The sequence below is a fragment of the Manis javanica genome, chromosome 2 (assembly GCF_040802235.1).
Source record: "Manis javanica isolate MJ-LG chromosome 2, MJ_LKY, whole genome shotgun sequence".
Taxonomy (NCBI): Eukaryota; Metazoa; Chordata; class Mammalia; order Pholidota; family Manidae; genus Manis; species Manis javanica.
The window spans coordinates 33,541,227-33,567,724 of NC_133157.1; the positions used below are offsets into that span (position 1 = coordinate 33,541,227).

The following is a 26,498-nucleotide window of genomic DNA, read 5'->3' on the forward strand; positions in this document are numbered from 1 at the left end:
TTCTGAAGAAGTGGGGTGTTCCATTTTTAAAATAGTTTCCCCCTCCCCTAGCCCCAAAAGAACCCAGCTGAGTTCCCCAGCCTGCCTTTGTCTCTGGAGCCACGCAGAGCTCCCGGCCAGCTCCCGCCGAGAAGGTCCCGTATGGGGTTCCTTCTCTCTTCTTCACAGTAGAAAGGAGTGCTTCTCTTCGCTTGCCCCAAGGCCGAGTGCCCTAGAAGGCTCTCCAATGAGATCTCAGGGATGCGGGCTCTCCACCTGAGTATGCACCTGGGAGTCCGGGAGCCGCCCCGGAGCTTGCTCTTTCTGACAGTGTTCCACATAAGTCTGCAACCCTTCCACGTTGGTTCAGGCTTATTTGACTTGTGGCACGGACCTCGGAGCTGTCCGCCACTGTTCAGGCTCCAGCTTAGGGGACAACGTCACCAGGACTGGACTAGAGGCAGCGTCAGACCGAACTGCTGTCAGATGGATGTCACTTTTGGTTCGCGTTTGTAGTCTGGGTTTGGGCTTAATTCAACCTAACGAGCGTCATGGAATTTCATTTTCCAAAGTCTTCGAGGCAGGAGCCCAACCTCCAACCCAGTACCTGTGCAGGTCGGGTGAAAGGAACTCGCTTAGGAGAGGGTGCCGGGGTCGGGTGAGGGAGTGTCACCGAGGGGCTCGCCCAACTCGGGCCTACCTCCGGAAGTCGCGCCTGTGATTGGTAGAATTAGGCGGAAAACCCCCTGGACAGAACCACAACAGGTCTTGATTGGCTGCAGCACACAGCCTCTTTTATATAGTCCAAATCTAGAGCCCCGTAATGATAAATCCCGCCTTAAAAAGCGTTTGATAACACATTTACGTGCTGTAAGGAAAACGGTGATTGGCCACAGGGCTCACGGATTCGGTCGGTAGTAAACACAGCGAGGCTCCTGGGCCTTGGATTGGCCATCGTTACGGGGCCGAGTGAATTCCTCCCCATTCGGCGTGCCGGCTGGCTGCATTTCTGCCCCGGCCCCGCGCCGCCCTTTTCGATTGGTTGCAGCTCGGCCTACGGGGCGAAGGAATGGAGTGAAGGAGACACTGTCGCGTTGCGTCACTTCCGTTTACTGTCGGCCGCCGCCGCGGTGCTTCCAGAGTGAGGCGGTGAACGGACTGAAGGAGCTGAGGGACGAGAGGAGGGGTGGGCGGAAGAGGGAGGAAATCCCATCACCGAGACGCCAGCCTGGACGTTCCCGCCTCCTCCGACGCCGTCGGGTCGGATCGGAGAAGGGTCACCGCCTCCTCCAGCGAGAAGGGGGGCGGAGCCCGGCTCAGGTGAGGCGATACTGTCAGCGCGAGCGGTGGTGGCGCGCGCCGGCGCGCTCACGTGGAGACGGTTGAGCTCCAGTGGCTGAGCCGGCGACGCGAGTAGGGCCGCGTTCGGGCGTTGGGGCGCGCGCAGACGCGTGCCGCGGCTCCCCCGACTGCCCTGCCGGTCTTTCTGAGCGGGTATTGTTACCTTTCCGAACGGAGGGGCCAAGCGGGAGGGAGGCGGGTTCTTCTGCGCAGGCGTCCCTCGTGTCCCGACGCCTCGTGTCCCGACGTCTGCCTGCCCGCCCGGTGGGGCGGGGGCTCTTGCCCCCTAGGAGCTTCGGGCTGAAGACGTTGGTTACTGGGATAGGGTGGGAAAGACCTCGGACCAACAGCCTGGCGAGGTGAATAGAGGATCTGCCGCCTTGCGGGATGGGGTCGGGTGACTCCCTTGCTCCCAGCCTGGGTCTCTGAGCGACGAGGTTTCGTTGCACCAGAGCAAGGCCAGGGCGATCTGGAATCGGTAACCGGCAGCCGACCTTGGAGAGATGAAGCCAGTGTTTTGGAATGCCCCAACTTGGTATCAGAGGTCTAAAGTGTTTATGGGATTTATTGAGTGCCCTCTACTTCCAGGCTTCGTACTAGGAGCTGTGGGGCTTGCGGTGGAGGACAGATTTGCACATAAATACAAACGTCAGGCAGTGGATTAAGCGGAGTTGAAAGGGTTTTTTTTCTCTTCCAAAAGCGATCATTTGTTAAGTCAGTCTGCATTCTGGCATAGTGGAGGGTACTGTAGAAACTTATTTCTGAATAGAAGACATATCATAAATATTTAATTTGAAGGAAAATGTTGATGTAAAGGCACAGTAAAGTCTTGATTAGTAACTGGTATGCTTGGGTACTGGTTAAATTGAGTGAATACTAGTAAGAAACCCTTCACCTTCAAGAACTGAAGCAAATTTTTTCCAAAATATGTTCATATACTTTCCAGTTGTAAGTGGAAGATACTACATACATTGAGGTCTTTCTTCAGAGGTTTATGAGAATGTTGTGCCTTAGTCATTGTTGGTGATTTGTTATCCTTGCATGGGCTGTTGTGCCGTAGATCATTTTAAAAGGTGGGCTGGCTGCCTCATCTTTTCTGAAGAACTTGCTTTTTTCATTTGCTACAATTTTGAGATTTCAGTGGTTGGCTATAAGCTAAAAGAGCAGAGGTGAGGGAAAGAGACCAGGTGGAGAGAGAGAAAAGAATTTTGAGAGAAAAGCCCCAAATCAGCGGAAGGCCTCCCCCTGTTGCTTTAACCTCCTTTGGAAATCCCAGCAAATTTGGGAAGATTGACTGGCTTAGCCACTGAAGCAGCTTGGTGACCTGCCAGGTAAGATGAACTGGTTGGGGACCTGGTTCCGGGCCCTTTCGGTTTGGTAAATGAACAAGGACTTTTTAAAGAGTTCTGAAGTCAGCTTGTTTTCTGATTTGCCTTTTTTCTCCTAAAATCTGTGTTAAAACATGTTAGTGTTAGCCGGGGATACTGGCAAAGTGTATTCTGCTTAACTGAGGTATCTCTAGGAAAATTCTGAAAGTGACAAGATTTTGTAGAAAAATATGTTAGAGTGGGGTGTTTTCCTAAATATAGAGAGGTCAGTGCTCTCAAAAGGGGCCTTGTCAGAGAACGCTATCTCAGAGATTGAAGTCATTTTAAAGAATCACTTGGATACAAAAATGCATGTAAATATTTTAGTATTTAAAGTATTTAACATGAATTATATTGGAGTTTTCTAGTGTGGGTAAGACAAAAATATCTTTTGTAATGATACACAAGCTTGCTGTAGTGTTGACACTGAATGTTGAACCTCAGTTTCTCTGTGGAATGGGAAAAGAAAAACTCAAGGTTCACAGTTCAATTTTTTTTTTAATTCCACATTTGTGTTTTATTAGTTCAATCTTTGTCAAATATTTCTGAACATAATCTTCACCCATATTTTTTTTTGAGATGATATCTCTCATATTTATTGATCAAATGGTTGTTAACAACAATAAAATTCTGTATAGGGGACTCAATGCACAATCATTAATCCACCCCAAGCCTAATTCTCATCAGTCTCCGATTTTCTGAAGCATAACGAATAAGTTCTTACATGGTGAACAAATTCTTACATAGTGAATAAGTTCTTACATGGTGAACAGTACAAGGGCAGTCATCACAGAAACTTTCGGTTTTGATCACGCATTATGAACTATAAACAATCAGGTCAAATATGAATATTCGTTTGATTTTTATACTTGATTTATATGTGAATCCCACATTTCTCCCTTATTATTATTATTATTATTATTATTTTTAATAAAATGCTGAAGTGGTAGGTAGATGCAAGATAAAGGTAGAAAACATAGTTTAGTGCTGTAAGAAAGCAAATGTAGATGATCAGGTGTGTGCCTATAGACTAAGTATTAATCCAAGCTAGACAAGGGCAACAAAACATCCACAGATGCAGAAGATTTCTCTCAAAACAGGGGGGGTGAGGTTCTAAGCCTTACCTCTGTTGATCCCCAATTTCTCACCTGACGGCCCCCCTGCGACTGTGCCTGTCTTAGGTTGTTCCTCCCTTGAGGAATCTTACCCGTCTCTGGCTAACCAGTCATCTTCGGGGCCATACAGGGAAATGTGAAGTTGGTAAGTGAGAGAGAAGCAATATTGTTTGAAAGGTTAGCTTTTTACTTCTTCACAGTTCAATTTTTTTAAATGTAAATTTGTTGTAAAAATATGTTTCCCTTCTGTCAGTTGTAAACATAATTTCTTTTTACTGCACTTAACATTTCTTAAATATGGATGTTATCTAATAGTCAAATTTTGTGTGTGGTAGGTGGGATGGAATGTAACACTACACCACACCTTTTGTCTAAGTTTGCATATGCTAAAGGACCAGCTGTTTTTTGACTGAACTTACTCTTACAGTTTTCACCATTTTCATTACTGAACAGTGGCTTTTAATCGCGATTCAATTTTGGGGGATGCCTTTTATTTGTTCAGTTACACATACATTTGCTAAAAGCTTTATCTGACAGCTCCGACAGATTAGGAATTGTGTTGGAGTACTGACTTTATTGTAAAATAGGCATAGATTACTGTTTTAGTATTCAAGATTTTATCTGTAGATAATTTTCCTTGTGATCTTCTAACCTATTTGATCAATATGTTTAAAGTTCCAGTATTTCCTTGATTCTAAAGGATATTTTGCTCACGTTTTAAAGACAGAATGCCGTAAGTGTAAAGCAGCATAAGTGGCGTCTTTTTTTTCTAATGTTGCATTAAATAATGTTTTATTTTTATAATTAGTGGCATCTTAGTGTTAATGAAATTTAAAGACTTCTACCCAATTAATTCTCTGTAATTGTAACCACTTAATTTTCCAAATTTGCTTTGTACTCTGGAGAAAGTTTGTTATTGAAAGAAGTCCTCTTGGAAGTGATATATAAATAGAAATTAACAAAGGGTTCTGTTTCTTTTACAAACTTTAAATAATGATTGAGTGCTAGGTCAGCTTTTTGGAAATTATATATAGTCTGCTACTTTGTGTACTTGATAACAATTTTACAAATGCTTTATTTCCAGCTTCTTATGTTTAAAATGATTAGGGTGGATTACTCTCCCTTCAGTCCAGCACATGATATTGTTAACTTGGTGTAAATGATTTTCGGTCCATCTTAGTCAATTATAATTTAAAATCCACTCAGCTATCTTCCTCTAAAAATGCAAGACCTTCCGTATTTTAGTCCTTCTGTTATAGTCTCCACTGCAAAGCGGATTTGAGGAAGGGGGGAAGAAAACCAACTATTTTGGGGTTCAGTTGTGAGAACTCACACGTTACAAAAATCTAAACACATTTAGTAACATACATTGTATTCTTTATTTTGAGGACTTCAAAAGCAACTCAGCAGAAGTATGTCACTTGCTAAACTATTGATTAGGAAGGAATACACTGCTTTGAAAGCAAACTAGATGTAAGAAATGAATACAATCCATTTTTCATCTTATCTACTTGAAAGCACCATCAATAACAGTGTCTCCAATGCTTTGTTACGGCTTTCTTCTTGATAAAAGTTTAGGCTTTTTCCATTAAGAAATGTTTCTTGATCTGTCATTGGTAAAAGGCAATGAAAACTATTTTTATAATTGCTGAAAAGATGTGTGATGGGGGCAACTGGGATGGGTAGCAGGCTACATTTTCTAAATGATAGAGGAAAACTATCTTTAGACTTATTAAACAGGTGTTAAAATAGATACAGTCTTAGACTTATAAGCAGCTAAAAGAAGCCATTGATTGTTGGTTTCTATGGATTTTGGGATACCTTTGTGAAGCTTGTATGGTCTTTAGTTAACTGGGTATGGATGTTCTTTAATCTAGATAACCAGCTAGCTGGCTACACCTTTTGTTTTAGGAAAATGTAGTACTCAAGAAGGGAAATTTCTAGGCCAATTTCGATGCAAGTGTAAAATTTTAAACAGAACAAAACAGTGAAATTTGTTGAAATTATTTTGAAGCTTAAAAGTAGTATTTTCAGATTCTGTCATTTAACTTGACTGTGTTGGATATGCCCATCTTTCAGACAGACAGCACACTGCTGATGGGCCACCACCCTGACTGACCACCTCCCTGACAGGATAGGGTGGACCAAGATTTTCCCATTATAGTAGGTTACTTGGCTGCCAGGAATGTATTCTCTCACCCTTCCCTGCTCTCCAAAACCCTAAACTCTGATTCTTTGGCATAGTCTCATGAAAGGCAGGGTTGAGGAAGAGTAAGTGGGAAGAGAAAGCAAACTTTATCCTTCATCCCCCTCACCTTCCAAACCAGCTCTGTTGGCAGTGGTCAAGGCTTGGCAATGGGGTCTGTGGGGGTGGCATGTGACCCTGGCAGGATTTGAGGAAGAGAAGAAAAGCCCCTCCTGCACTCTCTTCCAGAATCCTTGTACTATTTTTCACTCCTTACCTATTCTTTTACACAACTGTTTTTTCACTCTCACCTCTTGTCCTTGACTCTGACCCTGCTTCAGCTTCATTCCCTTAGTCCCTCCAATCTCCAAATCCTTATTCCTAGCCTTTGCTCACACTCAGAACTACATGCTGTCTCTTCTCTGAGTATCCTGTCATCTTCCGTCTGGCTCACGTCTTCCTGGGGGCTCTGACCTCTCCCCACCTTTACCTCTGTCTCCAATGTATTTTATATCTGAGTTTATCCAAATCCAAACCATTGCTTAGCTCTGTTGTCAGTGCCGCCATGAAGCTGGAAATAACCTTTGCCTTCTCTGAGCTGAGTATACTTCATCTCTGAGGTGGCACTTACTTTTTTTTTTTTTTTTTTTTTTTTTTTTTTCAAGGTCACACAGCTTTAAATGGTCTTTTATTGTCTAGTTCACCACTGGCCGTACATGGCACACTTCACACGTTGATGTGAAGTGTCTAATGCCTCTAAATATTTGAGTGTCCACCTTTAACATAGACCCTTAAAAGTGACACATGATCATACAGTAATTTTGAAATTCTGTGCCTGAAATGGACCCTAGATAAGATTAGGCCTAATCCCCTGTGTTGACACATGAAGACGTTGAATCCCATAAAAGGTATTCCCCCAAACACAATCATTTTCTTCGTTCTTTTTTTTTCTTTTCCAATTTTTTTTTTTTTTTTTTTTTTTTTTTTTTGAGAGGGCATCTCTCATATTTATTGATCAAATGGTTGTTAACAACAATAAAATTCAGTATAGGGGGGTCAATGCTCAATGTACAATCATTAATCCATCTCAAGCCTAATTCTCGTCAGTCTCCAATCTTCTGAAGCATAACGAACAAGTTCTTACATGGTGAACGAATTCTTACAGAGTGAATAAATTCTTACATGGTGAACAGTACAAGGGCAGTCATCACAGAAACTTTCGGTTTTGATCATGCAATATGACCTATAAACCATCAGGTCAAATATGAATATTCATTTGATTTTTGTACTTGATTTATATGTTGATCCCACATTTCTCCTATTATTATTATTATTTTTATTTTTAATAAAATGCTGAAGTGGTAGGTAGATGCAAGATAAAGGTAGAAAACATAGTTTAGTGCTGTAAGAAGGCAAATGTAGATGATCAGATGATCAGGTGTGTGCCTATGGACTAAGTATTAATCCAGGCTAGACAAGGGCAGCAAGACATCCACGGATGCAGAAGATTTCTCTCAAAGCAGGGGGGGTGAGGTTCTGAGCCTCACCTCTGTTGATCCCCAAATTCTCACCTGATGGCCCCCCTGCGACTGTGCCTGTCTTAGGTTGTTCCTCCCTTGAGGAATCTTACCCGTCTCTGGCTAACCAGTCATCTTCCGGGGCCATACAGGGAAATGTAAAGTTGGTAAGTGAGAGAGAAGCCATATTGTTTGCAAAGGTTAGCTTTTTACTTCTTTGCAGATTTATGCCCTGTGGCTTCTATGCCCAGCACTTGTCTCGAGGTATCTTTACCACCTGGAGGAATTATGATACTCGGTAAATTCGATATGAGGCACGAATTCTATTTAAAGTTTGTAATTAGGAAGGAAGAAGAAAAGCTATAGATGTAGCATATGAAGGAAACTTGGGAGGATTGATTATTTCTTTGACATATCTTCTTGTATAGTACCTTAAGTATGTATAGGTTTTAAACTACTAACTAATTTGCACACACATATTGACATAATAGGAATACGGTGACATAAACAAAGCAAATCTATAATTACCAGCCATCTCCAGTGAAGCCAAGAAAACCATTTAGGCACCCTAGGCATTTGTGAAAATTTATCTATGATATGATGGATATTTTCCAACTGTACTTGAACCATCAGACAAATTAAAGCAGCCCATTTCTGGGATCTGTTCACATCCCATATGTTCTTTTAACCATAGATAGTCTATAGTCATGAGATTTTGGGGTGCTACAACTTGCACCCCTCCCAACTCCTGGTTGAGTTCCAACAGTACATATCCAGTCAAATTCGTTGTCTCACTGTATGCACATGCCAGCCTAGACATCTCCCTCCTCCTTCTTATGGCAAGTCCAGGAGATGGTGGGCTGGATGCAGCCACAACCGCAGCATCGTCCGGATCCCTGTGGAGGCTTTTTGATGATCATCCCCCGGCACGAGTCCTCCAGAGAGTGCTGATGCCGGAAGCTCCTCCTCATATCGTATCTTAGTTCATTTTCTGGGTATCCAAGCTAGGCCTTGATCTTCTGCGTAGAAACAAACAGACCCTTTGCCCACACTTTGACATGCCCTCTATACCACTGTGCAGAACTCATTGGAGGTCAGCACACAGTAACTGCTTTTTTTTTTTTTTTTTTTAATGAAGAGAAAGGAATATTATCAGAAAAGAGTACCTCCATAGCTGATCATCTGACACCCTTTAAGTGATCAACATTAAGGATATTTAAAGCATGCGTTGATCTTTGATTTACCAATAGTTTTATCCTGTTAAGGAGTAATCCCCCTTTTCTTTCTTTCTTTCTTTTTTTTTTTTTAAATGTTTAATCTACACTTACCTGAAGAATACTATGTTTACTATGCTCTCCCCTATATCAGGTCCCCCCTAACAACCACATTACGGTTACTGTCCATCAGCTTAGCAAAATGTTGTAGAGTCACTACTTGTCCTCTCTGTGTTGTGCAGCCCACCCTCCCCTTTCTCCCTCCCCCCCCATGCGTGCTAATCTTAATACCCCCCTTCTTCTTCCCCCCCCTTATCCCTCCCTGCCCACCCATCCTCCCCAGTTCCTTTCCCTTTGGTACCTGTTAGTCCATTTTTGGGTTCTGTAATTCTGCTGCTGTTTTGTTCCTTCAGTTTTTCCTTTGTTCCTATACTCCTCAGATGAGTGAAATCATTTGGTATTTCTCTTTCTCCGCTTGGCTTATTTCACTGAGCATAATACTCTCCAGCTCCATCCATGTTGCTGCAAATGGTTGGATTTTTCCACTTCTTATGGCTGAGTAGTATTCCATTGTGTATATGTACCACATCTTCTTTATCCATTCATCTACAGATGGACATTTAGGTTGCTTCCAATTCTTGGCTATTGTAAATAGTGCTGCGATAAACATAGGAGTGCATCTGTCTTTCTCAAACTTGATTGCTGCGTTCTTAGGGTAAATTCCTAGGAGTGGAATTCCTGGGTCAAATGGTAGGTCTGTTTTGAGCATTTTGATGCACCTCCATACTGCTTTCCACAATGGTTGAACTAATTTACATTCCCACCAGCAGTGTAGGAGGGTTCCCCTTTCTCCACAGCCTCGCCAACATTTGTTGTTGTTTGTCTTTTGGATGGCAGCTATCCTTACTGGTGTGAGGTGATACCTCATTGTAGTTTTAATTTGCATTTCTCTGATAATTAGCGATGTGGAGCATCTTTTCATGTGTCTCTTGGCCATCTGTATTTCTTTTTTGGAGAACTGTCTGTTCAGTTCCTCTGCCCATTTTTTAATTGGGTTATTTGTTTTTTGTTTGTTGAGGCGTGTGAGCTCTTTATATATTCTGGACGTCAAGCCTTTATCAGATCTGTCATTTTCAAATATATTCTCCCATACTGTAGGGTTCCTTTTTGTTCTATTGATGGTGTCTTTCGCTGTACAGAAGCTTTTCAGCTTAATGTAGTCCCACTTGCTCATTTTTGCTGTTGTTTTCCTTGCCCGGGGAGATATGTTCAAGAAGAGATCACTCATGTTTATGTCTAAGAGGTTTTTGCCTATGTTTTTTTCCAAGAGTTTAATGGTTTCGTGACTTACATTCAGGTCTTTGATCCATTTTGAGTTTACCTTTGTATATGGGGTTAGACAATGGTCCAGTTTCATTCTCCTACATGTAGCTGTCCAGTTTTGCCAGCACCATCTGTTGAAGAGACTGTCATTTTGCCATTGTATGTCCATGGCTCCTTTATCAAATATTAATTGACCATATATGTTTGGGTTAATTTCTGGGGTCTCTAATCTGTTCCACTGGTCTGTGGCTCTGTTCTTGTGCCAGTACCAAATTGTCTTGATTACTATGGCTTTGTAGTAGAGCTTGAAGTTGGGGAGTGAGATCCCCCCTACTTTATTCTTCTTTTTCAGGATTGCTTTGGCTATTCGGGGTCTTTGGTGTTTCCATATGAATTTTTGAATTATTTGTTCCAATTCATTGAAGAATGTTGCTGGTAATTTGAGAGGGATTGCATCAAATTTGTATATTGCTTTCGGCAGGATGGCCATTTTGACGATATTAATTCTTCCTAGCCATGAGCATGGGATGAGTTTCCATTTATTAGTGTCCCCTTTAATTTCTCTTAAGAGTGACTTGTAGTTTTCAGAGTATAAGTCTTTCACTTCCTTGGTTAGGTTTATTCCTAGGTATTTTATTCTTTTTGATGCAATGGTGAATGGAATTGTTTTCCTGATTTCTCTTTCTATTGATTCGTTGTTAGTGTATAGGAAAGCTACAGATTTCTGTGTGTTGATTTTGTATCCTGCAACTTTGCTGTATTCCGATATCAGTTCTAGTAGTTTTGGAGTGGAGTCTTTAGGGTTTTTTATGTACAGTATCATATCATCTGCAAATAGTGACAGTTTAACTTCTTCTTTACCAATCTGGATTCCTTGTATTTCTTTGTTTTGTCTGATTGCCGTGGCTAGGACCTCCAGTACTATGTTAAATAACAGTGGGGAGAGTGGGCATCCCTGTCTGGTTCCCGATCTCAGTGGAAATGCTTTCAGCTTCTCGCTGTTCAGTATAATGCTGGCTGTGGGTTTATCATATATGGCCTTTATTATGTTGAGGTACTTGCCCTCTATTCCCATTTTGCTGAGAGTTTTTATCATGAATGGATGTTGAATTTTGTCAAATGCTTTTTCAGCATCTATGGAGATGATCATGTGGTTTTTGTCTTTCTTTTTGTTGATGTGGTGGATGATGTTGATGGATTTTCGAATGTTGTACCATCCTTGCATCCCTGGGATGAACCCCACTTGGTCATGGTGTATGATCCTTTTGATATACTGTTGAATTCTGTTTGCTAATATTTTATTGAGTATTTTTGCATCTACGTTCATCAGGGATATTGGTCTGTAATTTTCTTTTTTGGTGGGGTCTTTGCCTGGTTTTGGTATTAGGGTGATGTTGGCTTCATAGAATGAGTTTGGGAGTATTCCCTCTTCTTCTATTTTGTGGAACACTTTAAGGAGAATGGGTATTATGTCTTCTCTGTGTGTCTGATAAAATTCCGAGGTAAATCCGTCCGGCCCCGGGGTTTTGTTCTTGGGTAGTTTTTTGATTACTGTTTCAATTTCTTTGCTTGTAATTGGTTTGTTTAACTTTTGTGTTTCTTCCTTGGTCAGTCTTGGGAGGTTGTATTTTTCTAGGAAGTTGTCCATTTCTTCTAGGTTTTCCAGCTTGTTGGCATATAGGTTTTCATAGTAGTCTTTAATAATTCTTTGTATTTCTGTGGAGTCTGTCGTGATTTTTCCATTCTCATTTCTGATTATGTTGATTTGTGTTGACTCTCTTTTTCTCTTAATAAGTTGGGCTAGAGGCTTATCTATTTTGTTTATTTTCTCAAAGAACCAGCTCTTGGTTTCGTTGATTTTTGCTATTGTTTTATTCTTCTCAATTTTGTTTATTTCTTCTCTGATCTTTATTATGTCCCTCCTTCTGCTGACTTTAGGCCTCATTTGTTCTTCTTTTTCCAGTTTTAATAATTGTGATGTTAGACTATTCATTTGGGATTGTTCTTCCTTCTTCAAGTGTGCCTGGATTGCTATATACTTTCCTCTTAAGACTGCTTTCGCTGCATCCCACAGAAGTTGGGGCTTAGTGTTGTTGTTGTCATTTGTTTCTATATATTCCTTGATCTCTATTTTGATTTGTTCATTGATCCATTGATTATTTAGTAGCATGTTGTTAAGCCTCCATGTGTTTGTGAGCCTTTTTGTTTTCTTTGTAGAATTTATTTCTACTTTCATACCTTTGTGGTCTGAAAAATTGGTTGGTAGAATTTCAATATTGTGGAATTTACTGAGGCTCTTTTTGTGAGCTAGTATGTGGTCTATTCTGGAGAATGTTCCATGTGCACTTGAGAAGAATGTATATCCTGTTGCTTTTGGATGTAAAGTTCTATAGATGTCTATTAGGTCCATCTGTTCTAGTGTGTTGTTCAGTGCCTGTGTGTCTTTACTTATTTTCTGCCCGGTGGATCTATCCTTTGGGGTGAGTGGTGTGTTGAAGTCTCCTACAATGAATGCATTGCAGTCTATTTCCCTCTTTAGTTCTGTTAGTATTTGCTTCACATATGCTGGTGCTCCTGTATTGGGTGCATATATATTTAGAATGGTTATATCCTCTTGTTGGACTAAGCCCTTTATCATTATGTAGTGGCCTTCTTTATCTCTTGTTACTTTCTTTGTTTTGAAGTCTATTTTGTCTGATATTAGTACTGCAACCCCTGCTTTCTTCTCACTGTTGTTTGCCTGAAATATGTTTTTCCATCCCTTGACTTTTAGTCTATGCTTATCTTTGGGTTTAAGGTGAGTTTCTTGTAAGCAGCATATAGATGGGTCTTGCTTTTTTATCCATTCTATTACTCTATGTCTTTTGATTGGTGCATTAAGTCCATTTACATTTAGGGTGACTATTGAAAGATATGTACTTATTGCCATTGCAGGCTTTAGATTCGTGGTTACCAAAGGTTCAAGGTTAGCTTCTTTAGTATCTTACTGCCTAACTTAGCTCGCTTATTGAGCTGTTATATACACTGTCTGGAGAGTCTTTTCTTCTCTCCCTTCTTATTCCTCCTCCTCCCTTCTTCATATGTTGTGTGTTTTGTTCTGTGCTCTTTTTAGGGGTGCTCCCATCTAGAGCAGTCCCTGTAGGATGCCCTGTAGAGGTGGTTTGTGGGAAGCAAATTCCCTCAGCTTTTGCTTGTCTGGGAATTGTTTGATCCCACCATCATATTTAAATGATAGTCGTGCTGGATACAGTATCCTTGGTTCAAGGCCCTTCTGTTTCATTGCATTAAGTATATCATGCCATTCTCTTCTGGCCTGTAGGGTTTCTGTTGAGAAGTCTGATGTTAGCCTGATTGGTTTTCCTTTATAGGTGACCTTTTTCTCTCTAGCTGCCTTTAAAACTCTTTCCTTGTCCTTGATCCTTGCCATTTTAATTATTATGTGTCTTGGTGTTGTCCTCCTTGGATCCTTTCTGTTGGGGGTTCTGTATAATTCCATGGTCTGTTCGATTATTTCCTCCCCCAGTTTGGGGAAGTTTTCAGCAATTATTTCTTCAAAGACACTTTCTATCCCTTTTCCTCTTTCTTCCTCTTCTGGTATCCCTATAATACGAATGTTTTTCCTTTTGTATTGGTCACATATTTCTCTTAGTGTTGTTTCATTCCTGGAGATCCTTTTATCTCTCTCTATGTCAGCTTCTATACGTTCCTGTTCTCTGGCTTCTATTCCTTCAATGGCCTCTTGCATCTTATCCATTCTGCTTATAAATCCTTCCAGGGATTGTTTCACTTCTGTGATCTCTTTCCTGACATCTGTGATCTCCTTCCGGACTTCATCCCACTGCTCTTGCATTTTTCTCTGCATCTCATCCCACTGCTCTTGCATTTTTCTCTGCATCTCATCCCATTGCTCTTGCATTTTTTTCTGCATCTCTGTCAGCATGTTCATGATTTTTATTTTGAATTCTTTTTCAGGAGGACTAGTTAGGTCTGTCTCCTTCTCAGGTGTTGTCTCTGTGATCTTTGTCTGCCTGTAGTTTTGCCTTTTCATGGTGATAGAGATAGTCTGCAGAGCTGGTACAAGTGACCGCTGGAAGAGCTTCCCTTCTTGTTGGTTTGTAGCCTTTTCCTGGGAGAATAGCGACCTCTAGTGGCTTGTGCTGGGCAGCTGTGCGCAGACAGGGCTTCTGCTTCCTGCCCAGTTGCTTTGGGGTTTATCTCCACTGTTGCTGTGGGCTTGGCCTGGCTGGGGCTGTTCCTCCAAAATGGTGGAGCCCCGTTAGAGGGGGAGCAGCCAGGAGACTATTTATCTCCGTAAGGGGCCTCTGTGCTCCCTGCTGCCCAGGGGGTTAGAGTGCCCAGAGATCCCCAGATTCCCTGCTTCTGGTCTAAGTGACCTGTCCTGCCCCTTTAAGATTTCCAAAAAGCACTCTCCAAACCAAAACAACAACAGCAACAATGAGAGAGGGAACAGAAAGGAAAAAAAAAAGAAAAAACACGCGATTTTTTTTTTTTCCTCAGGTGCCGGTCCCAGGCACCCGCGCACTGGTCCTGCTGCCCTGTCTCCCTAGCACCAGGGTCCCTGTCCTTTCAAGGCTTCCAAAAAGCACCCACCCACCGGTCCCGCAGGGAAGGAACGCTCAATATTCTTGGTCCTCAGGCACTGGTCCCACGCACCCGCTCACCAGTCCCGCTGCCCTGCCTCCCTAGCACCGGGGTCCCTGTCCCTTCAAGGCTTCCAAAAAGCACTTGGCAAAAAGAGAGAAAAAAAAGGGAAAAACGCGCGATTTCTTCCGTCCTCAGGTGCTGGTCTCAGGCACCCACCCACCGGTCCCACAGGGAAAAATGCGGGATATTCTTTGTCCTCAGGTGCTGGTCCCAGGCACCCGCTCACCAGTCCCGCCGCCCTGCCTCCCTAGCACCGGGGTCCCTGTCCCTTTTAGGCTTCCAAAAAGCACTCGCAGAAAAGAGAAAAAAAAAAAAAGGGGAAAAACGCGCGATTTCCTCTGTCCTCAAGTGCCGGTCTCAGGCACCCGCCCACCGGTCCCGCAGGGAAAAACGGGGGATATTCTTTGTCCTCAGGCGCCGGTCCCAGCCACCCGCTCACCAGTCCCGCCACCGTGCCTCCCTAGCACTGGGGTCCCCGTCCCTTCAAGGCTTCCAAAAAGCGCTTGCCAAAAAGAGAAAAAAAAAAAAAGGGGGAAAAACGCGCGACCTCCTCCGTCCTCAGGCACCGGTCTCAGGCACCCGCCCCCAGGTCTCGCAGGGAGAAACGCGGGATATTCTTTGTCCTCCGGCGCCGTTCCCAGGCACCTCCTCACCGGTCCCGCCACCCTGCCTCCCCAGCAACGGGGGCCCGTCCCTCTAAGGCTTCCAAAAAGCGCTCGCCAAAAAAAAAAAAACTGCTCCGGTTTCTCTCCACCCGCCGGGAGCCGGGGGGAGGGGCGCTCGGGTCCCGCCGGGCTGGGGCTTGTATCTTACCCCCTTCACAAGGCGCTGGGTTCTTGCAGGTGTGGATGTGGTCTGGATGTTGTCCTGTGTCCTGTGGTCTCTATTTTAGGAAGATTTTTCTTTGTTATATTTTCATAGCTCTATGTGTTTTTGGGAGGAGATTTCCACTGCTCTACTCACGCCGCCATCTTGGCTCCCGCCTCGGCACTTACTTTTTAATGGTGGCTTTCTACTTTTTAATATGGTTACTTGTGTATGCCTTGTTTTCACTAAGCACCTGTGACAGTTAAGACTATGCTCTCCAAATCTCTCTTCCACAGCACTTAACCTTGAATGAAGTAAGCACAACCTTGAGTGAAGCAAGCACTTAAAAACATCAGATGAATGAATTTGGGTACCAAATATACAGTGACCTCTAGGGCTATAACAGCCCCTCAAGGACATGGTTCCAAGCTGCTGGGCCTGTCTTCTCCCTTAGTGGGTCAGCTGCCTCTTTTTGGAGCTGTCAACATGTAGCCCCTTTTGCCCTCATTGTAGAATTGCTGTTGCTCATCTTCAGTCAGTTGGGAAATTAGAAAAACTTGAGTTTTGTTTAAAACAAAAGACTGTGATGGTGTAAGGGACTTTCCTATGAGGAAATCTTTTCAGACATGGGCTTTGATCTTTATTTTGCATATTCTGAGACTTTTTCTTTCTGGTTTTTGGATGATTTTAGAGATAGTTGGGAGTTTCAGAAAAATGACTATTGGGTAATATGGTGTTATATTTCATCTATGTACAGTCAGGAGTTCATTCAACAAATCATTTACCGAGCTGTCTGTCAAACACTTTGGGAGAGAAAGAAAAAATCCTTGCCCTCAACAAGCTGTTTAGTAGGAAAAGCATTTTGAGTTTGCACTGGGAAAATAAGTCAGGTACTAATACCTATTCTCATTCAGACCGAGTTAAGAAGTTCTATGTCAGCTAATCCCCAGGAATTTTGACCTGGAAAACAAGGCAGCAGAGCAGGACGAGTTGGAGGATAGGTTTAGATGGTCGGGCTTCTGGCACTAGCCTGGCTTCCCCAGTCATGCTCACTCTTAGTCACTGGTGGGTTCTCTTTTCAGTAGACCTAATCTGTCCAGTTTCTGAGCCAGCCCTAACCAAGCCGAAACAGAGTTTAAAATTAGACGTGCTCTAAGACCTGGTATCTGGGGCCATCCTTGGGCTTGTGTGCCCACCTAGTCCCAGCTTTTCTCTGCTCCCACTTTGTTGGTCCAGTCGGAACAAAGGATGAATATCGCAGGACTCCAGAACTGGGAGCCCTGTCAAAAATCCTAGACTGCTTGACTGGCACCTTGTCCAATTTTGTTCTCTTATATTTATTTTTATCTATATTGTCTCCACAAGTGGAGGAGAATTCTGTTAGGGAGACTGAATGTTAAGCTTTCAGGGGACAGCTTTGCAGGTCCTGCTGGCACGTGGGCAGCGAATAACTTGATATGGTGTTGATGTTTGGGCATGGGGTATACTTCTCTTTATGAACTAAGTATATTATTAGAAAGCATGAGGGTAAGTCAGTATGTAAGTCAAATAGTTTGAAATGTGCAATTAACTGGCTTGTTCTCCTAGAAAACTATTTTTTTATTAGTCTAAGTAAAGCATTATTAAGAAAGTAAATCCTATTGAGAAAACAGTCAGCTCTTGGTTATTCATGTTAATGTAATAATAGTTGTATAAGTGTATTTTCTTAATTACATTTAGTTTAGAAATTTTGAAAAACATTCCTGCAGATAATAGATATTGTAGTGTATACTTGCTTTGGGTCAGAAAGTTACAAATTGGTAGATTACTTACCAGTATCTTCTCCAGCTATCCAGTCTGGTATTGTCATATCTTGACATTTTTTTGAGATCTGAAGCTCTTTTCTTTGTTTTGAAAGCTTTCGACAGGCAGCTTTTGGTAAAACACGTATCTTCTCAATATGAATTCTCTTAGTGCTTTTACACTGGTCTTCTGAGTTTGCTAGAGTTGCCTGAGTTTTGAATAACCATAATCTTGATTAATGATTCCCTTTCATCAGAGCTGAGAGTAACATATATCTGCCAAAGTAACTGAGTTTTTAAAATACTCATCTAGATTTAAAAAGGTTTAAGATAATGTTATTTAGGTTTTCTGAGGTTATAATTTGAACCTCATGTTAAACTATGTGACAAGAGATCCAGCATAAATCAGGTTAAGGTTAAAGGGGAATTCATTGGCTCATGAAGTAGGGTGATACTAACAGGTGGAGCCCAGGGCCTTGATGTCATCAGGACATTGTCTTTGGTACTGCTTTTTTTCTGTACTGGCTTCATTCTCAGATAGGCAACAAAGGCTACCATCAGCTAGGCTTTTATCTGTGTCCTAGCTTGCAAGCTGAGTGAAGAGAATCCCAGGGCAGACTCTAATCAGCATGGCTTGGGTCACATACCCATCTCTGAAACAATCACTGTAATCAAGGGGACTGGGCAAATTGGCCAGACGTCCCTGGATTATCTGTCCATTGCTGGAACTCAGAGGTTTGGGGCAGTCTGATTTGTAACACCTGGACCAAAGAATGGGTGAAAAGTGATTTCCCCCAAAGACATGTTGTGTTCTATAAGGCCAGGGCATCAGAGAAGTGGTTGAAGCTGGTGTGACATCCATGTTGCCTGCTCCTTGCAGTAATTCTTGTGAAGTGCCATACTGTGAATTTGGAGATCTGCAAAGATCTCAGGGTGTATACCTTAAGAATGTCAAGGACCTGCCGTGTTTTAAAATTGCATTTTATAAAAGTTAGTATGTGCTTATATTTGTATTTTAAAAGCCACATAGTTCCTTACAAGGCTGAGCTAAAAAACAGGGGTCCCCTGTCCCATCCTTTTCCCCTCCAAATTCCCACTCCTCAGAGGAGCCACTTGTTTTCAGTTGTTTCTGTTGCTTCATCTGCCACTGACTTCTGACCTTCTAAATAACGTGCTTATATTACTGTTTTTCAAGATAGTATTTCAGACAGTATTTCTTAACAAGGAAGGCAAGGATTTAACTTTCTTATATCACTTGTCTTCTGCTCCCTGCCCCCCCATTCAAATTGACCTTTCCTCCCCTTTCCCTCCAGTATCTCAAATTTAGTTAAGTTTTAGCACTGACTATGTAAATATTGTCCATAAACAAACCACATACTGGGCTGCAACTAAACCACCATTTATTTTTCCTGGAGTTAATAACTGCCTCATTTAAAATTTTTCTTATTTTTCAATGACCTATCTTCATACTTTCATGGAACTATTAAATTCTTAGTACTCTCAACTGTATATCATGTGATCTATCCATTCCTTTTTTTTTTTCTTTTCTTTTTTCTTTCCCCTTGGGAAACTCCTAGGAGTCCTCCATCTTCCTACTCCAGTCTGAACTGGTTGCCCTGCTGCCTAGCTGTTTGTTTTATCATCATCTTTAAAATTCCCTTTTCTTGGTTTATTCCAGAAACTGGTTCTTTAAGCACAACCTTTAATAGTGTCCTGAGAAAGGATATGTATGAGGTAAACAAACCTTTGGGATCTTGCTTGTCAGAAAATGCCTTAGTCGACCCTTATAATTGTTTGGCTGGATATGGTCTAAGTAGGAAATAATGGAGATTTTTTAATAAATTGGAGAATTTTGAAGGGACTGTCACCTTTTAGCTTTCAATATTGCTTTCAAAGTCTGATGCAGTGATATTCCTGATTCTTTGTAACCTATCACCTCTACCCCACTCCTCAAAATTTTCAGGATCTTTATCCCAGGTGTCCTAAGATGTCATTGTACTGAGCCTGGAGTGGGAATTTGCTCATTCCCATTGCTGAGCACTTGGTGGACCTTTTAGTCTGAATAAGCAAAATCTTCAATTCGGGGAATTTTTCTTACATTTCTTTTATCATTTCCCCCATTTTCTGTATTTTCTCTTTGTGCAGTCAGATTTGGACCTAATTAATTCTTTTTGTCTTACTCATTCACTTTTATTTCTCCTTTATCTGTGAAATTTCCTCAACCATTATCTTCCAAACTTTCATAGTAACTTAAACTTCTTTTTTGCTATTTTAAGTTGTCAATCGTATTCTTGTTCCCCAAATACTTTTTAAAAATTGTTAAATATCTTTTCTTCTTGTTTCATGGATATGGTATCTTACCTCTCTGAGGATGTTAATTATAGGTGTTTTTTTCCCCTTGGTTTTCTTTTCCCTGTACTGTTTCCATTTCTTCCAGATACCTTTTTTGTTTGTTTGTTTAAGGCTTTTGTTTTTCATGTTAGAGGTTTTTTTCCCTCCCTCTAGTTTGTGATGCTCCTTAACTGTTCATATTTAAGAGTGAAGCACTAACTGAATGCTGAGCGGATCGTGGGCCCTGAGGACTAGTGAGGTTCACCATTGGGAAACTAGATGGGGACCTGTGTTCTGTTGGAGGGACTCCAACAGATGGGCTTGGCTGCTAGCCTTCCAGTTGGTGGGTAGGGCTGGAGGAGTCTCACGTTCTGTGTGCAGACTGGCTGACAGCTCCAGTTCTCAGTGTGGCAGTTTGTTCCAGCCTCAGGCGCTGATGCAGTGTCCGGAGGACAGAGCTGCTGTGGTTCAGCTTGCCCAGTTGTGCCGGAGACTGCAGGCCCCTCCCTCAGAGGCCTTCTGCACGTCTTCCCCCTGCCCCAGCACTGGTAACACCTCGCTGTAGTTGAGTGTTTATTAGTCTGTCCCCCTATGCACAGGCACTGGATTTGTCTTTGGGGCCAGGCACTTCAGATACTCAATCTGCATGTGTTGATAGGCTGAGATTTAGCCATTAGATTCTGCCTCACTGCATTCCAGAAGACAAGAGGCTCCTTCTCTGGAGAGAATAAAACAGGGTTTTTAAAACTCTGTGGCTCCTTCAGCTTCTACAGAGTCTGTGGGCAGAGGGCAATAACCCTGTGGGGTTATTGACCCTCTTGTCTAATCACATATTGGGAGTCTGTCATGAGCACCAGTCAAGGACAGAGACTATGAATCAGCAGTCATATAGTTCCTGGGAAGAGTAGCAGTTTCTTAGGAGAGAATAAACAAGTTCTTGCTTCCAATCAGTCCAGGAGATGAAAATGTGCAGGTGTTAATGGTTCCGAGCTAAGCACCACAAAGTGATCTGCCCACAGGCCATGTAGACTCTTCTTTTTTTCCCTTTAACACATTAATGAAAATTTTCGAATACACAAAATAAACTTTTGAAGCAAATCCCAGACATCATTTCATTTCATCTGTAAATGTTGTCTCATTAACACTTTAAAATAAATCAGATGTCATTATCACACCCAAGGAAAAAATAACAGTAATTATTTAATGTCATCAAAGATGTGATATTTTAAAGTGTTTAGTTTTATGGATGCTGAACAATAGGGTTTGAGGCTTATTCATCTCGTTTTTCTTTCCCCGTTTTTTTTTTTTGAGGTATAACGTACATACCATAAAAATCCTTGCTATAAGTGTACAGTTCCGATCATTTTAGAAAACTTACGAGCTGTGCATTCATCACCACAATCCACTTTTAGAACATTTTCATCCCCCCGAGGGTCCCTCTTCCCATTTGCAGTCCTTCCGTGATCACACCCCCAGCCCCTAGTAACCACTAATCTGCTCGGTCTCTACAGATTTACCTTTTCTGTGCTTCAAGCATAGCATGTCCATTACATTTTTTAGTGAATAAACTTCAAGCAAGTCTTCCTTCCTGTCTTGGTGTCACTTTCACTCCACTTCCCCTGCACCTGAGCCTTTGGGTAATTGGGTGGGTGGGGGTTATAATTAAGTCAGGTTGCTTTATGCACTGTCATTTTGGGATTTAGCTTCCAGGGTATGCTAAGTCAGTTAAAGTTTATCACCTGCTCATCTGCTTCCAAAATGCTACTGATATTTCTTTCCCATTCTTTTTTTTACTGTGGGTTTATATACTTTTAAACCAAAAAACTTCAGTGTCTTTTTAATGGGGCCTCAGGAATGAATGGGGGATAAACACGTTATAAAACCATCTATAATTGGAAATCTTCCACACTAATAGTGATTTGTCCTTTTTACTTTTTGAAGGTTGCTAAAAGACTGGGATTTCTTGGAGCTTATTCATTGTCCTTAGGGAAGGCAGAACTCATAACTCCTATGGGGTAGATATTCTATCACCCACACGTTGGTCTTTTCTAACAGACCCGAAGTGTTCAAAGTAGGTCACAGCAAGAGTGGAGGGGAGCCAGTAAAGAGCCAGTAGTTTATCCCATGTGTGCATGCTTCCAGGGCTATTAGCTGAGTCAGCATTTGCTCCTTATTTGACAGGTTTTTAGTCTGTATGCGCATCATCAAAAACATCACAATCCTTAGAGGTCCAAGTGTGGCCATCTGTGCCTCTCTTCATCATACCTTCTGTGCTCTGACTTTGACTTGCACTTTTCTAAGTCTTATACTTCGTTTTTCCTATAGGATCATGGATTTTCCTGGACACTTTGAACAGATCTTCCAGCAGCTGAACTACCAGAGACTTCATGGCCAACTCTGTGATTGTGTCATTGTAGTGGGGAATAGACATTTTAAAGCCCACCGCTCTGTACTGGCAGCATGCAGCACACATTTCCGAGCCCTTTTCTCAGTGGCAGAGGGAGATCAGACCATGAATATGATCCAGCTGGATAGCGAGGTAGTGACGGCAGAGGCCTTTGCAGCACTGATTGACATGATGTATACCTCCACCCTCATGCTGGGGGAGAGCAATGTTATGGATGTCTTATTGGCAGCCTCTCACTTGCATTTGAACTCTGTTGTGAAGGCCTGTAAATATTACCTAACGACGAGGACACTGCCCCTGTCCCCCCCCAGTGAGCGCGTCCAGGAGCAGAGTGCCCGCATGCAGCGCTCCTTTATGCTGCAGCAGCTGGGACTCAGCATTGTGAGCTCGGCCCTCAATTCCAGCCAGAGTGGTGAAGAGCAACCGGCCCCCATGAGCTCCGCAATGCGCAATAACCTGGACCAGCGGACACCCTTCCCCATGAGACGCCTCCATAAGCGCAAGCAGTCTGCAGAGGAGCGGGCCAGACAGCGCCTCCGACCCACCATGGATGAGTCTGCCATTTCTGATGTTACGCCAGAGAACGGGCCGTCAGGGGTTCATCCTCGGGAGGAGTTCTTTTCACCAGATTCTCTGAAAATTGTGGATAACCCTAAGGCTGACGGGATTACTGACAACCAGGAAGACGGTGCCATCATGTTTGACCAGTCTTTTGGTGCTCAAGAAGATGCCCAGGTGCCCAGCCAGTCTGACAACAGCACCAGCAACATGGCCCAGTTGTCCATGGCCTCTCGTGCAACTCAGGTTGAGACTAGTTTTGAGCAGGAAGCTGCAACTGAGAAAAGTGGTTTTCAGTGCGAGAATCCGGAGGTTGGCCTTGGTGAGAAGGAGCACATGAGAGTGGTGGTTAAATCTGAGCCTCTGAGCTCTCCTGAGCCTCAAGATGAAGTTAGCGATGTGACCTCACAAGCAGAAGGCAGTGAATCCGTGGAAGTGGAAGGAGTTGTGGTCAGCGCTGAGAAGATAGACCTCAGCCCTGAAAGCAGTGATCGGAGTTTTTCAGACCCCCAGTCTAGCACTGACAGGGTAGGTGATATCCATATTCTGGAAGTCACAAATAACCTAGAACATAAATCTGCTTTTAGCATTTCAAATTTTCTTAATAAGAGCAGAGGAAGTAACTTCAGTGCAAATCAGAACAATGATGATAATATCCCAAACACCACTAGCGACTGCAGGTTGGATGGGGAGGCCCCGTATTTGTTGAGTCCAGAGGCTGGGCCTGCAGGCGGGCCCTCCGCAGCCCCGGGTGCTCATGTGGAGAACCCATTCAGTGAGCCTGCAGACTCCCACTTCGTTAGGCCCATGCAGGACGTGATGGGCCTGCCATGTGTGCAGACTTCAGGCTACCAAGGAGAACAGTTTGGGATGGATTTTTCCAGGGCTGGTTTGGGCCTCCACTCCTCCTTCTCTAGGGTCATGATGGGCTCCCCACGAGGAGGTGCCAGTAACTTCCCCTACTACCGCCGCATAGCTCCCAAAATGCCAGTTGTGACTTCTGTCAGGAGCTCACAGATCCCAGAAAACTCAACCAGTTCTCAGCTGATGATGAATGCAACCACATCCTCATTTGAAAATAGCCATCCCTCGCAGCCTGGCCCTCCACAGCTAACCAGGGCATCTGCTGACGTCCTATCAAAGTGCAAGAAGGCCTTATCGGAGCACAACGTCTTGGTTGTAGAAGGTGCTCGCAAGTATGCTTGCAAAATTTGCTGCAAGACTTTTCTGACCTTGACAGATTGCAAGAAGCACATCCGTGTTCACACAGGTGAAAAGCCCTATGCCTGCCTGAAGTGTGGTAAGAGGTTCAGTCAATCCAGCCACCTATATAAACACTCGAAGACTACCTGCCTGCGCTGGCAGAGCAGCAATCTTCCCAGCACTTTGCTCTAACCCCGGCCTCTTGAGATAACGCTGATGCCAGCTGTAGGACCAAGATTATACTTTTGTTGGTGGCTAATGCCATGGGGTTTGAGGCTTCAGGCTGCCCCATGGCTCTTGCAAATTTTGGTGACTATTGAGTGGAGAATTAATACGTGTAGCGCTTGTAATGCTGCATTTCTGCGTGAAATGCATGCTTTCAGAGGGATGTGATCCCTGAAACCAAGTTCTTCCTTAGGGTTGAGTAGTGCAGTCAGAAAGTAGTTTGTAATTGATGTTTAAAGTAGCACATTTAAGAGTTAAAAATTAAAGTGCAAAAAAAATTTTTTAGCAATTTTTGTAAAACTCTGTGAGGCATTTTAATTAAATTTTAATTAAATATCTTCTGAAGGAAATATTATATACCTGTACAGTGATGCAGAACGCACTTACATGTAACCAGTGGCAAGTTCGTGCCTGTCTAAAAGGAAGTCCCTTGAGGACACGCCTGTCTGCCACAATGCTTTAAAGTGTATCATGCTAGTCCTAGGCCTCAGAAAGTACTGTATCTTATTTCTGTCTGATTTGCAGTGATAGACACTGCATTTTGATGGTGCTGACACTGGGTCCAGAGCAAGCATTCTCTGGACTATTAGGTGTACATACTTTTGAAAACATCACTGTTGGATAGATGTGTTAACAGTTCTGGTTTTAAAACAGTTGTAAATGGGGTATGTCCTTGTAGGGGGTGACAAGTAAGGTATGGTTTTTGTATGTGCTCTTTTAGCAGTATTTAAACCACCTTGTATTACAGGTGTTACAGTTCCATGGTGGGAGTCAGAAAAGAGCTCGTGTTTGTCTTTGTTCTGCTGATGTGGAGTCCTTTTTTGTGGAATCTTTCCTGGCGTACTTACCCTTTGCGCCATCCAGACTTCAGGGGCCAGCCCAGCCTGACACGTCTCGCCCAGTGAGCAGCCCATTCTCTGCTTTGCTTCTTCACTCGTGCCCCGTATGGCATTTTTCCCAGATCTAGCTTAAGTTTTACTTACAAACCAAAAAGGAGGCCAGTCTCCCCGACCCCTCCACCATGGGTTTTATTAGTTATATACTTAAGTATTGATCCTGAACTTCTGCTGTTGTCCCAACCCAATATTTAAACTGAATGTTTAAAATGGCTTGAAATCCAAACATAGCAGTATCCATAGATACTTTCCAGACTGTAAGAGAGTAGGGCAGCCCAGAGCATAGCAGTCCCCAGGTAGCATCTGAGACTGAGAAGATATTTGGGTCACTGCCCAGGGCCTGTCTGCTCAGCCGGGTCTGCCTCACTTGCTCAGCCCACCTTGCTCTCCTGACTGTGCCATCAGGTGGCATTTGTGTTAGGCTGAGCCCTGGCTCATGTGCTTCCAGGGTAACCCCACAGGTCAATGTGTCTCTATAGAGCTCATAAAGTCAGTTTAATTCATGCATGAACATGAGTTCATTTTTTGTACAGCTTTTCTAGAGACACCCTTGTGGCATAATTGAGAGAAATCCTTCAGTTTTTGTGTTTTAGAAAGCTAAATTATGTGTAGTCTAAAACAAAAATCAGCATGTTTTCTTCTCTTAATCTAATGTGTGCAGTTACACATCTGTCTGTAGATAAACTCATAATGTTCATAGTCAGGCTTAGCATCTCTATCAACTGATTCCCAGGGAGGAAGCCAAAAGGGCAATTTCTGATTCCTCTCCTTTCCAGCAAAGGTGGGAAACAGACTGTTGGAAGATAGGGATCACCTGTGAAGTTCAGTCATCTGGCTAATTGTTAGCAGTCACGTTCTGACTTGATGTGAGGCGGCTGTACATCCACCCTGTACGTGATGTGGGGACCGATGTCTGGGGAGGAGATTAAACTTTGGAGGCAGGTGGGTCAATGTGGAGCACGAGAGATGCCCTGCCTGGGCCCAGGGAGACCCTGCCTGGGCCCAGGGACATCTCCCTTTGTCTTGAGGAGGTACTGGGAGGCTGCCCCCTCCCATCCGCTCAGACTTAAATGGACTTTGCTGGAGCCTCTCTCTGATACAGTGGCTGGAGCCCTGCCTCTCCACTGCTAGATGGAATCTAGAATCTCTCATCTACCTCTTAGTCAATCAATCAGTTTCTCCATGTGAGGAGCAAGCTTGCAGGCCAGTGTCCTCATACATGCTGTAGCATTTAAAAAATTATTCAGAAGTTCCCTGGAAAACCAGTCCCAGGGTCCTGTGATCTGTAGTTTCTACCTGAATTACAACTGGTATTGGGTACCTAGATTTTGATTGGTTAGCCTTAATTATAGCCTGGCATAATCATTTCTAGTGATCAAATCATAAAGTTCTATCAAGGCACCCATGTCAGTGGTGCTATGCTGGTCAAAATCTGAAATTTTTTAATAAAGAATTTGTCACCTTCATGTGTCCAACTAAATATGCATTTTTTCTTCACCTAGGTTACTAAGATTGACACAAGAAAGGGAAATCATACTGCTTTCTCTGCTAACCCTAACTGACCAGTACTATTTTTAAACCAAG

At 43.0% G+C, this 26,498-nt stretch overlaps 1 protein-coding gene across 4 annotated transcripts; it reads left to right on the forward strand.

The window, feature by feature from the left end:
- Nucleotides 1-1,046: 1,046 nt before the first annotated feature.
- ZBTB5 (zinc finger and BTB domain containing 5) lies at nt 1,047-26,378 on the forward strand. 4 transcript variants are annotated; one of them, XM_017660951.3, is made up of 2 exons: nt 1,047-1,299; nt 21,951-26,378. In XM_017660951.3, the coding sequence occupies exon 2, from the start codon at nt 21,955-21,957 to the stop codon at nt 23,983-23,985; it is 2,031 nt and encodes a 676-aa protein (XP_017516440.2). In that variant the 5' UTR covers nt 1,047-1,299; nt 21,951-21,954; the 3' UTR covers nt 23,986-26,378. The 4 variants fall into 4 exon arrangements, with proteins under 4 accessions (XP_017516440.2, XP_017516442.2, XP_036852438.2 ...); XM_017660953.3 differs by lacking the exon at nt 1,047-1,299 and adding an exon at nt 1,309-1,473; XM_036996543.2 differs by lacking the exon at nt 1,047-1,299 and adding an exon at nt 1,480-1,679.
- Nucleotides 26,379-26,498: the final 120 nt, after the last annotated feature.